The sequence below is a fragment of the Piliocolobus tephrosceles genome, chromosome X (assembly GCF_002776525.5).
Source record: "Piliocolobus tephrosceles isolate RC106 chromosome X, ASM277652v3, whole genome shotgun sequence".
Lineage (NCBI taxonomy): Eukaryota > Metazoa > Chordata > Mammalia > Primates > Cercopithecidae > Piliocolobus > Piliocolobus tephrosceles.
The window spans coordinates 85,586,460-85,599,358 of NC_045455.1; the positions used below are offsets into that span (position 1 = coordinate 85,586,460).

At 39.9% G+C, this 12,899-nt stretch overlaps 1 protein-coding gene across 1 annotated transcript in view; it reads left to right on the forward strand.

Moving 5' to 3' along the window:
* HMGB1 (high mobility group box 1) overlaps positions 1-5,300 on the forward strand; it is a 6,139-nt gene extending 839 nt beyond the window's left edge. The window contains exons 2-5 of the mRNA XM_026454235.2: positions 1,455-1,617; positions 1,796-1,941; positions 2,441-2,615; positions 3,629-5,300. Of these exons, the coding sequence (XP_026310020.1) occupies positions 1,468-1,617; positions 1,796-1,941; positions 2,441-2,615; positions 3,629-3,805 (648 nt within the window). The 5' untranslated portion in view covers positions 1,455-1,467 and the 3' untranslated portion in view covers positions 3,806-5,300. The remainder of the gene's footprint in view (positions 1-1,454; positions 1,618-1,795; positions 1,942-2,440; positions 2,616-3,628) is intronic.
* Positions 5,301-12,899: the final 7,599 nt, after the last annotated feature.

The window sequence follows — 12,899 nt, forward strand, 5'->3', positions numbered from 1 at the left end:
GGAACATGGCTGACTCGGGCCCGGCGCTGCTGGCTGGAGAGAAAACAAGGCGGGCGGGCGGGCGGGGGAGCTGGGCGCAGCAGTTCCGAGGCAACTTTTTTTTTCCTCTCTCTTTTCACAGCCCCGCGTTCCCCGTGCGGGGGCGGCGGGGCGCGCGGCCCGCGCGGAGGGAGACGGGGAGTGGCGGGCGGGTGGGCCCTCGGGCGCCCCCCACCGCGGCGGGGGGAGGGGAGCGGCGCGGAGGGGAGGGCCCGGCCGCGCGCCCCCCGCCCCTCCCCCGGCCGTAATGGCCGAGTGTGTGCGCCAGAGCGCGGCGCGCACCCCGCCCGCCGCCGCGCCCGCACCCTCGCACTCACACTCACACACACACACACACACACACACAAAGGGAAGGAGCCATATTCTCGCTCGCGCTCGCCCTCGCGGCGGCGGCGGCGGCGCAGGCGGGGAAGACGCGCAGCGGCCATTCCGTGCGCGCCGGCCCCGGCGGCCGCGGGCGGAGCCAGCCCCCATTTCGAGCGGGGCTTCTCCCTGCGCGGAGCCTGACAAAATGGGGGCGGCGGCGGCGGCGCGGGCCTGCGGCGCCTGCCGGGTGCACGTGGCGGCCTCGGGCCTGGGAGCCGGGCCGCGTCCCCTCGCGTTGGCCGCGCGGCCACCGGTGAAGTTCTGGGGGCGGGGGGCTCGCCCCGCGAGGGAGGCACCCCAACTTTCACGGCTCCAAAAGATACTCCCCGAGTTGGGGGAGGGGGCCACCGAGCCACGAGCAGGAGTGGCTTTTGTCCCTCATCCTTGTTTACTCGGAGAAACTTCAGACCGGACGTGTTTAGTCAGAACAGAAATACATCTCAGGGCCAAACCGATAGGAAACGAGGCTGCCTCGCGGTGGCACCGCCACCCTCCAGCCGGGTTCCGAGCACCGGAGCTGGCTGCAGCTCCCTCTTCGGAGCAAAGTTTTATGCAAAGAGGGTGTTTTTGAAAACTTTCGGTGCACGGTGATTTTTTGTTTTAAAGGTCCTTAATTAGGAAGAGTCGACTCGCTTAGGCCCTTGTTTGTTCCCTACTTAGTAGTGCAAATCCACGAATTGGCAGCATGTTTTCTGACCTTTGGTTTGGTTGGTTTAAAATGGTGTTCCAGATTTTAAAATCGTTTAAGTGACCAGTTACTCATTCAGAGCAGACTCAGGCGGATAGATAGGGAATACTGTATGGGTATATCTTTGTGTCTAGACTTCTTAAGATCGCCCTGAAGGACCGTTTTTATTTTGTTTTTACTTGGCATAGCCCCTTCAAGGAATTTAATCTCTCGGCCATATTCTTGCCTGATTTCACGGAGGTTGATGTCACTACTGTGTTAAATAACCAGTATTTGGTTTTCATTCCCTTCCTAAGTACTTTAAGCTCTTATGTGTCATAATTTTATTGCTAACATCAAATAAATTTATTTTTTTTTTTAGAAAATAACTAAACATGGGCAAAGGAGATCCTAAGAAGCCGAGAGGCAAAATGTCATCATATGCATTTTTTGTGCAAACTTGTCGGGAGGAGCATAAGAAGAAGCACCCAGATGCTTCAGTCAACTTCTCAGAGTTTTCTAAGAAGTGCTCAGAGAGGTGGAAGGTAAGAGGGCTTAAAACATGCTAACAAGGTAATTAAAAGACAATTTCCAATTGAGGATGCAAAAAAAAGTCTAGTTGGCGCTCTCATAGTGTCACACTGTTACATGGCAAAAGACATTGGTTTTGAGAATAATTTACTTAAATTTTACAACTTAAACTTACAAATAATTATTTTGTAGACCATGTCTGCTAAAGAGAAAGGAAAATTTGAAGATATGGCAAAGGCGGACAAGGCCCGTTATGAAAGAGAAATGAAAACCTATATCCCTCCCAAAGGGGAGACAAAAAAGAAGTTCAAGGATCCCAATGCACCCAAGAGGCCTCCGTGAGTATCTTGCCTGTTTTTACTTCCCAGACACGTTTTACAGTAGAATCTGAGAGAAATTTATTTAGCAAGCTACTTTGTCAGTTTAGGGTGTAAGTGTACAAAGTTTCTTAGCTAATACTTGTTCATACTGGTTATATTTAAATAGTATAAAATTCCTGTTGGGTGGGAGTGCTACCAGAGCATTTGAATTAGACACTTGGTCTCCTTTGCCCAGTGTATCTCCTTTGGTCCTTTTATTTCTTGAAAAATACTGTCTCTCTGAAATAGTGTAATTGTAGAATGTTCATCTGGGGCTCTAGCTAGTATAAATTAAATAGTTGTAAATTAAGCTTTGGTTGTGAAGGATATTAGCATGTTACAGTATTTGCACCCTGTCCAGTGCATCACAGAAATTCACAGGCAGCTTTAAATAGCAATGCAGTGTACACTTGGTACTATTTGTTTTCGTGGTCTGTTAACTTAAAATCCTAAATTTAATTTTTTTTTTTTTTTTTAGTTCGGCCTTCTTCCTGTTCTGCTCTGAGTATCGCCCAAAAATCAAAGGAGAACATCCTGGCCTGTCCATTGGTGATGTTGCGAAGAAACTGGGAGAGATGTGGAATAACACTGCTGCAGATGACAAGCAGCCTTATGAAAAGAAGGCTGCGAAGCTGAAGGAAAAATACGAAAAGGTAAGAAGTGTGGGTTTGCTTGGTAAAATGATGACAAGTATGCCAGATGTTGTATGATTGTACTTAGTTTGAGGTGTAATAAGTTTTTAGTGTAACAGCTACATTAAGTATGCTGTGATACAAGTCTTTTCTCATCCTTCAGAGAATACAGAGGACCAAATAAATTGGTTTTTTTGACTAAATATAATTAGACTCAGACAAAGGCTGTGTACATTTAAGTTGGTTTTGTTATTCCCCAGTATCTTGAAGTTTATGAAAATGTTGATAGTCACTTCAGGTCAAAAATGAGTATTTTCAAATGGCTTGGCATACAGTACAAAAATAAGCTAGACAAAGTAATATAGGCTATGTTTTTCTTAATCATATGCTGAAACATTTATGTTCCTTTCCTTTAGGTATTCAAAAAACCACAACATCACTAAGTTAAATTTTAAGTCTGCTGCTCTGTCCAATAAATTAATAAGATTAAGGAAATCTGTAACTCTTATAGTTAAGTAAATTGAAATATTAAATACTTAATTTTCAGCTTCTTTAGTCATTCTGAGAAGTGTTTATTTCTAGATGTTTCTTAACCTCCTAATTGCATGGTTATTGAGAAATTACTTTTTTTTTTTCCTAAGACAACATTTTCTACTAAGGATTAGGGTCTGACAGTGTAAACTTGTAGAGTGCTTTTTTGCATTCAGAAGGTGGCAGTGTCTACCCTTTAATCAAAGTCTCTACATTCTGGTTTTAATAGAGTTAGGATGTGGTACATAATTGCACCTCAATGAGGCATAACTTTGCAAATATTAGACTATGCCATTTCATGAGTTATAGATTGTTATAATCTCGTATTTTTATGTTCATTTATTGAAGTTCTACTTATTTCTGAAGTTGCAGTGGATCTACAGATACGTGATATTTTGGTATAACTAGAATCTTGATTTCTTCCATAAAGTTCTGTCATGTTCTATTTCTTCCCTTAATGTTTTTTTCTTCCCTACTGTTTTGTCCTCCCTTTGCTTTGGAAGGATATTGCTGCATATCGAGCTAAAGGAAAGCCTGATGCAGCAAAAAAGGGAGTTGTCAAGGCTGAAAAAAGCAAGAAAAAGAAGGAAGAGGAGGAAGATGAGGAAGATGAAGAGGATGAGGAGGAGGAGGAAGATGAAGAAGATGAAGATGAAGAAGAAGATGATGATGATGAATAAGTTGGTTCTAGCGCAGTTTTTTTTTCTTGTCTATAAAGCATTTAACCCCCCTGTACACAACTCACTCCTTTTAAAGAAAAAAATTGAAATGTAAGGCTGTGTAAGATTTGTTTTTAAACTGTACAGTGTCTTTTTTTGTATAGTTAACACACTACCGAATGTGTCTTTAGATAGCCCTGTCCTGGTGGTATTTTCAATAGCCACTAACCTTGCCTGGTACAGTATGGGGGTTGTAAATTGGCATGGAAATTTAAAGCAGGTTCTTGTTGGTGCACAGCACAAATTAGTTATATATGGGGATGGTAGTTTTTTCATCTTCAGTTGTCTCTGATGCAGCTTATACGAAATAATTGTTGTTCTGTTAACTGAATACCACTCTGTAATTGCAAAAAAAAAAAAAAAAGTTGCAGCTGTTTTGTTGACATTCTGAATGCTTCTAAGTAAATACAATTTTTTTTATTAGTATTGTTGTCCTTTTCATAGGTCTGAAATTTTTCTTCTTGAGGGGAAGCTAGTCTCTTGCTTTTGCCCATTTTGAATCACATGAATTATTACAGTGTTTATCCTTTCATATAGTTAGCTAATAAAAAGCTTTTGTCTACACACCCTGCATACCATAATGGGGGTAAAGTTAAGTTGAGATAGTTTTCATCCATAACTGAACATCAAAAATCTTGATCAGTTAAGAAATTTCACATAGCCCACTTACATTTACAAACTGAAGAGTAATCAGTCTACTCAAAGCATGGGATTATTAGAATCAAACATTTTGAAAGTCTGTCCTTGAAGGACTAATAGAAAAGTATGTTCTAACCTTTACATGAGGACTCTATTCTTTAACTCCCATTACCATGTAATGGCAGTTATATTTTGCAGTTCCCACATTAAAGAAGACCTGAGAATGTATCCCCAAAAGCGTGAGCTTAAAATACAAGACTGCCATATTAAATTTTTTGTTGACATTAGTCTCAGTGAAGACTACGAAAATGCTGGCTACAGATGTCTTTTCCCATTTATCTCAATATGGACTGCTCAGGAAACGAGACTTTCCATTACAAGTATTTTTAATTAATTGGGCCAGCTATGAAGATGCCACATTCAAAATAGGGTATATTTTCCTATATTATGGTTTGCCCCTTTATAAATCCAAGTAGATAGGAAAGAAGACACTTAAACTTTACATCTCAGTATGAATTATTCAATTTATTTGAATGATTTTTCTTTACAAAACAAACTCATTAGTCATTATCTGCTTAGCAGTTTAGGGAACAATTTGGCAATTTTGTGGTTTTCGAGATTATCGTTTTCTTAAAGTGCCAGTATTTTAAAATAGCGTTCTTGTAATTTTACACGCTTTTGTGATGGAGTGCTGTTTTGTTATATAATTTTGACTTGGATTCTTTCCATTTGCATTTGTTTATGTAATTTCAGGAGGAATACTGAACATCTGAGTCCTGGATGATACTAATAAACTAATAATTGCAGAGGTTTTAAATATTAGTTAAATGGCTTTCACTTAAGAATTTAAGATTTTGTTACATATTTTTAAACCTTGTTTCTAATAATACCTCTTAGTACCTTTTAAATAAGTTTAAGGGATGGCAAAGTTTCCCTTTAAAAATACTCATTTTATGCTTATAAATAGGTTAATGGGCTGATAAAAGGTTTTGTCAAACATTGCAAGTACTCGGTGCTATATATAAATGAGGAAAAACTAGTTTTACTTTCAGAATGATTTAAACACAATTTTTAAAAAGATACATGCAAGTGAAAAGCAGGGTTAGTGATAGGCTGCAATTGTGTCAACATCAGATTTTTAAGAGGAACAAATGAGTCAATCTGATTTAAATGGAAGTTTCTACTGTATAGAAATAACCATTGTCAACATTAGTAATTCTGATCGGTTTAAAATGAATTCTGGCTCAAGGAGACTTTGTAACTTTAGTAGGTATGTCATGACAACTACCATTTTTTTAAGATGTTGAGAATGGGAACAGTTTTTTAGGGTTTATTCTTGACCACAGATCTTCAGAAAATGGACACAAACCCTCTTCGATCTGAAGATTAGTAGACTTTGGTTTGGTGTTCCAACAGTAGCCCCTAGAAGTTGGATGGCTAAAACTCAAGTAAATGGAAATAGGAGGCAATTTGGATAATTAAGTGTAAAACCCTGTAACTGAAGATGATTTTTTTAAGAAAGTGTATAGAAACTATTTTAATGCCAAGATAGTTACAGTGCTGTGGGGTTTAAAGACTTTGTTGACATTAAGAAAAGACTAAACAATCTATAATTAATTGGGCCAACTTTTAAAATGAAGATGCTTTTTAAAACTAATGAACTAAGATGTATAAATCTTAGTTTTTTTGCATTTTAAAGAGGCATATGGCATATTGATGAACGAGTCAAATTTCCTAACTTTGCTGTGCAAAGGTTGAGAGCTATTGCTGATTAGTTATCATTAGTTCTGATGATCGTCCCATCACAGTGTTGTTAATGTTTGCTGTATTTATTAATAATTTTCTTAAAGTGAAATCTGAAAAATGAAATTTGTGTGTCCTGTGTACCCCAGGAGTAACGGTTAAATGATAAAGATAGGGAAAGTGCCCATGTAACACAAAAACTGCCATTCAACAAGTATTTCCCTTACTACCTAAGGAATTGTAACCTGTGCTCAGACATTGTAGGATTTAACTGTGCTGAAAACCACAGGAGAGACAACAGTGGTTTTTGAATGAAATACATGGGTACTACCTTGCTTGACATCACATAGTCCTTGATGAAAGTTCACATTTAGTTGTGCTTGGTACAATATGCCTCCTGAAAGGGTTCTTGATGAAAGTTCACATTTAAGTCTGCTTGGTACAACACGCCTCATGAAAGGGTCTGATAGCTTTCAGTACCAGTAAGACACTTGAATATGATGGTAAGGTATCTGCAAATTTGCACACACTGTACACAGCTTAAGTCTTAGAATTAACTTGCTAAAGTGATTAGGCTGTTTTATTAGAGAGTGTGATATTTGAATTTCTTTTTCGTATTTGTGCTTTGTGTCACTTTCAAATGGCCCTTGAAATGCCTATTAAAACTAGATTAAAGCCAGAAAGTGATTTCATTTGGCTATCCAGCAAAAGATGGAAGGTGGTTCGTTTTCTTGTCCTCTTTTAATACCAAGGCAGTGCTAACACTTGCCATAACTTGGGAAATTCCCTGGGTCTGCGCCACGTTGCTCCCAGATTAATGAGGCAAAATGTTGCTCTGTTCTAGAATTGCTCACAATACATCATGAAGGAAATGCCATACAACATGGAATGACAAAAACTATAATATGCCACGCTCCAGAACATGTAATGCTTGTCTTCCAGGGAGTTTCAGTCTAAGACAGATAATAATCTCTACCAGGAAGAAATGCTAGATGACTTTAGGTATGTCGATTGGTTTGGACCTTCTAATTAGTTGAATTTTTACTTATTTTGACATGAGAGTTTACACAGAATTTCTATGTTGTCCAGGTTGGTCTCCGAATCTGCTCAAATAATCCTCCCGCCTCAGCTTCTCAAGTAGCTGGGATTATAGGGACACACCACTGTGCCTAGTTTAAATAGTTAAATTTATTGGGCATCCACTGAAAAGGAAGTAGGAATAAAATCTGCAGTAATATGAATAAACCTGTAAGTGAGCATGAGCAATGGTGGGCAAGCGTATGCAGACTCTGGAATCCACAAATAGAAAAATCAGTGGAAAGCCAGGCACAATGGCTCACACTTATAATCCCAGCACTTTGGGAGGCCGAGGTGGGAGGATCACTTGAGGCCAGGAGTTTGACACTAGCCTGGGCAACATAGTGAGACCTTGTCTACTAAAAATACATAATTTTGTGAATATACTAAATACCATTTTAAAAAGTGGAAAAGGGATTAGAGAGATCCCTGTAAATTATGTACTCATGTTGATTGTTCTCTTTAGTCACATAATTCAGTCACGTGACATTCCACAGTATGGTGCTCTGTAATATATAATTTTCCTTCTTTCGATCTCACTTGTATATGATCCGTAATACTTTTTCTCATTCCCTTACTGATGGACATTTAGATTGTTTCCTATTTTTCGCTGTTTAACAGTACTGCACTGAACATCTGTCCATTTCTCTCAGGCATGTGTGGGTCTTCAGATACCTCAAAAGTAGAACTGCTGAGTCAAAAGACATTTGCATTTAACATTTTGGAAGATGTTGATAAATTGCCCCCCACCCACAAAAGCTGTATTTATGCTGTGAAACATTTTAACAATGATTTTGCAATTAATCAAGATTTTTACTGGTTTTTCTTTGGCTCTATGACTCAATTTTTAAAAACGAGAAATTAAAATACTGAAATACTGTCATTTGTCCAGAGCTACCTGACCAGAATAAGAAACACAGGCAGAGTCAACTGAAAGACTCTTAGGACAAGCCACTGCTTTATTTAAACTGCTAAACTATTTCTCAAACTCCCAGCCTCAAACTATCCTCCCTCCCTCCCTCAGCCCTGTTGCTGAGATTAGAAGCGTGAGCCACAGTGTCCGGCCTAAACTGCTAAACTACTTCTCTCAAGTTACTGCAGTAACTAAATAAGTAATCCACTGTGTGAAAATGAGGAGGTTCTTTCCCATTTTGATATACTCTTTCCTAAATGGAAATATGTGGTAGTTTTTTGGTTTGTTTTATTCTGGGGAGGGTCTTTTCTATCAAAGATTGTATATCAATCTTACAGAAGCTGCAGCCAACAGTTTTGGAAAAGCAAGTCGTTCAGTAAGGTGTAGCGAAAGGCAAAATGTGTGGCCCGGATACTAGCCATTGGGAGACAGGTATTTGGAAAGGCAGAATGGATTCTGAGGATTTGCCTTAAATGGAAATGGTTCACCAGTTCCTTGCTGGAGATGATACTTTATGGCAAAGGACATACTCTGAATGTGCTTATAAACGAAATTGTATTTACATGCTTAAAGTGAAATTAAACTTAGGTCCTTAGAATTACATAGAATCTCTCAATAGAGGCTTTACCATATTTTGTTTGTTAGCTTTTGCTTTCTGGGTTTTTTTCCTCCTCTTCACAGGTGTTGACTGTACCCTAGTTTTGTTTATTGGGTTTCAATTAGAGCTTATTTTATGAAGTGATCTGAACATAACCAAGTAAGAGAATAAAAAGCCCTAAAATAAAATAAGGATCTGTTGAGTGTGAGAGAGTGCTCCTAAAGATAAAGAAAAACAAGATGCTCAGTTGCCACAGCCTCAGGTGCCACTGTAATCCCTGGAAGAGATGAACAGTAAAAACTTGGAGGCTACTCAGAGCAAAGATATTGCAGCTTCCCCACCCCTAGACCCCAAGCCCCACTTCCCCAGGCCTCGCTCTGCCATCTGGAATCAGCCTGGCTGGGGCTTGGACACACAGAATGGGGCTAGGCACACTTAGGTTCAGAAGCAGAGAGGCTGACCAGAGAGCCTCTTTTCAGGGAGGGACAGAATAAGGCATAGCACTAGTGTAGGGTCCCAGCACATTAGAGGCAAAGGGCCTCTAAGGGCTACTGTAGTCTAATCTGTGCATTTTTACAGAGTAGTGGACAGAGGCCCGTAGGGATTCGGAGGCTTGCTCAAGGACAAATGGCAGTATCAAAACACTCTAGCAGTGCCAGGCTCACAATAGGTGCAAAAAAGATGTGAGCTCTTTCCCCTTCCCTTAAGGACAGCAACAAAGAGGCTGGAAAGCTTCCTCATTGCCCCTCACTTCCAGGCCTGGGTTCTCCTGCTATGGCTACAATTTTTGCTATGCGGGGATATCCAGTACATTCTGCCATCACTGAGGTTCTTCTCTGGCTTTCTCCTTTGATTTACTTAGACAAAACATTTCTGAACTGAGTCAAACCAAACCAAACAAAAATGTTCCCAGTCATGTAGAAAGTTGTAGGCCATCTGATTCCAAAGGGCTGGTAATCACTGCAATAATAGATGCTGCCTAGGATGTAGCCTGATCTTCCGGAAGTAGAAGCAAGATGCAATATGCTACACATGACTATAACTTTTGAAAAATCGGTTGCCCTTATTATGAATGAAACTTATATTATTGAAACAAAATAAATAAGAAAACAAAAATCTATAATTCTACCAGTCAGCAAGACTATTACCATATTATGTGCCCTAAGGCCAGTTTCTATATATAACATGTAATATATATAAATGTAGATATATAGATTTTAAAAATTGAGGTGAGATTCATATAACAAAATTAACCTTTTAAAGTGAACAGTTCAGTGGCATTTAGTACATTCAAAATGTTCTGCGCCCATCACCTCTATCTAGTTCCAACATGATTTCATCACCCAAAAAGGCATCCCTGTACCCATTATTTTCTTCTCCACTGGCCCTTGGCAACCACCAATCTACATTGTCTCTATGGATTTATCTATTCTAGATATTTCATGTAAATGGAGTCATACAATATGTGACATTTTGTGTCTGGCTTCTTTTACTTCATGTAATATTTTCACAGTTCATTCACATTTATCATGTATCAGTACTTCAATCTTTTTTTTCTTTTGTAAACAGATTCTCACTGTGTCACCCAGGTTGGAGTACACTGGCACAATCAGAGTTCACTGCAGCCTTGAACTCCTGGGCTCAAATGATCCTTCTACCTCAGCCTCCCCAGTAGCTCGGACTACAAGTGCATGCCACCATGTGTGACTAATTTTTAAATTTTTAGTAAAGATGAGGTCTTTCCATGTTGCCCAGGCTGGTCTCAAACTCCTCCCCTCAAGCCATCCTTCTGCTTCAGCCCCCCAAAGTGCTGGGATTACAGGTGTGAGCCTCCACACCTAGCCATTCATTCCTTTTTTGTTGTTTTGTTTTTTGTTTTTTGGAGACAGTTTCACTCTTGTCACCCAAGCTGGAGTTCAGGGGTGCAATCTCGGCTCACTGCAACCTCCGCCTCCCAGGTTCAAGCGATTCTCCTGTCTCAGCCTCCTGAGTAGCTGGGATTACAGGCACTCACCACCATGCCCGGCTAATTTTCTGTATTTTTAATAGAGACAGGGTTTCTCCATGTTGGCCAGGCTGGTCTTGAACTCCTGACCTGAGGTGATCCGCCCGCCTCAGCCTCCCAAAGTGCTGGGATTATAGGCCTGAGCCACCGCTCCCGGCCCATTCATTCCTTTTTAAGGTTGAATAATATTCTATTGTGTGTATATACCATAATTCCTTATTCATTCATCCAGTGATAAGGTCTTAGGCTGTTTCTACCTTGTGGTTATTGTGAATAGTGCTGCTATGAACATGCGGGTATATGTATTTGTTTGAGTTCTTATTTTCAATTCTTTGAGTATATATCTAGGAGTGGAATTGTCGGGTCATATAGTAATTTTATGTCTAAATTTTTGAGGAACTGCCAAACTGTTCTCCACAGCTGCACCACCTCACATTCCCACCAATGATGTATGAGGGTTTCAATTTCTCTACAACCTTGCCGGCACTTCCTGTTTTCTATTTTTTAAAATTATAGCCATCCTAGTAGGCGTGAAGTGGAATCTCACTGTGGTTTTGATTTGTGTCTCCCTAATGACCGATGATACTGATTGTCTTTTCATGTGTTTATTGGCCATGTGTATTCTTTGGAGAACTAATTCAAGTTCTTCACCCATATTTAAATTGAGTTGTCTTTTTGTAATGTTGTGTGCATATACATATACATACATATATATATGTTTTTAAAAATGGTAATAATTCACAAATATTGCATTTGTAAGCTACTTTTTCTACTTCACAGTCTATCTTGAACAAAAGTCTATGTCAGCTGGGCACAGTGGTGCACACCTGTAATCCTAGTACTTTGGGAGGCCAAGGCAGGCGCATCACTTCAGGCCAGGAGTTTGAGACCAGCCTGGCCAACATGGTGAAACCTTGTCTTTACTATAAATACAAAAATTAGCCGGGTATGGTGGCATGCGCCTATAGTACCAGCTACTCGGGTGACTGAAGCACAAGAATCGCTTGAACCCAGGAGGTGAACAGGAGTTCACCCAGTGAACTGAGATGGTGCCACTACACTTCAGCCTGGGCAACAGAGCAAGACTCTGTCTTTAAAAAAATAAAAAAAGTCAGCCGGACGCGGTGGCTCGTGCCTGTAATCCCAACGCTTTGGGAGGCCGAAGTGGGTGGATCACCTGAGGTCAGGAGTTCGAGACCAGCCTGGCCAACATGGTGAAACCCTGTCTCTACTAAAATACAAAAATAAACTGGGCATGGTAGTGGGCACCTGTAAGCTACTTGGTAGCCTGAGGCAGTAGAAATGCTTGAACCCAGGAGTCGGAGGTTGCAGTGAGCCTAGATCACACCATTGCACTCTAGTCTGGACGACAAGAGCAAAACTTCATCTCAAAATAAATAAATAAATAAATATAAATATTTAAAAAGTCTATGTCATCATATATTCATATTCTGCTGGGCATTATTTTTAGTGCCTGAATGTAAAATACCATAAATTATTAAATCAATTCCATATTATTAGACATTTAGTTTATAATTTTTTACTGTTACATATAAGGTTAACATGACTACCCTTTCTTTATGCTCACACCTTTGCCCGTAATTATTTCATTAGGCTATAAATATATTCCTCAAAGTGAAATCACTGCATCAAAAGATGAGCCAAATTTGGTGAATTTTACCAAGCCACCTTTAGAAAGTTTTCACCCAAATGTAATAACTTTTTAAAAGGCTATTCAGACAATTTTACATATAAGGGATACAAAATAGGGTCATGGTTTCTAAGATTTTATAAAGGTTCGAGCCTACAACAGTGGGGGAATTGTGAAAGGAGTAAACCTTCAAAAGCAAGCAGATAAAAAGCCTGAAAAACCTGGAAAACCATTGGATTGAAATGTCCATTCCCCTTTATACTTCTGTTACCTTACTACTTTTCAGGTTGGAGATTAACAGAAAGAGCTTTTATATTCAGGTAATTGCAGAACTGCAAAAAGTGAATGCCTAGATCAATTGGAGTGGGTAGAAAAACTCTGAAAATTTTGCAAGAGCATTAGAGCTTTTTTGCTTTTCACTTCATTGCG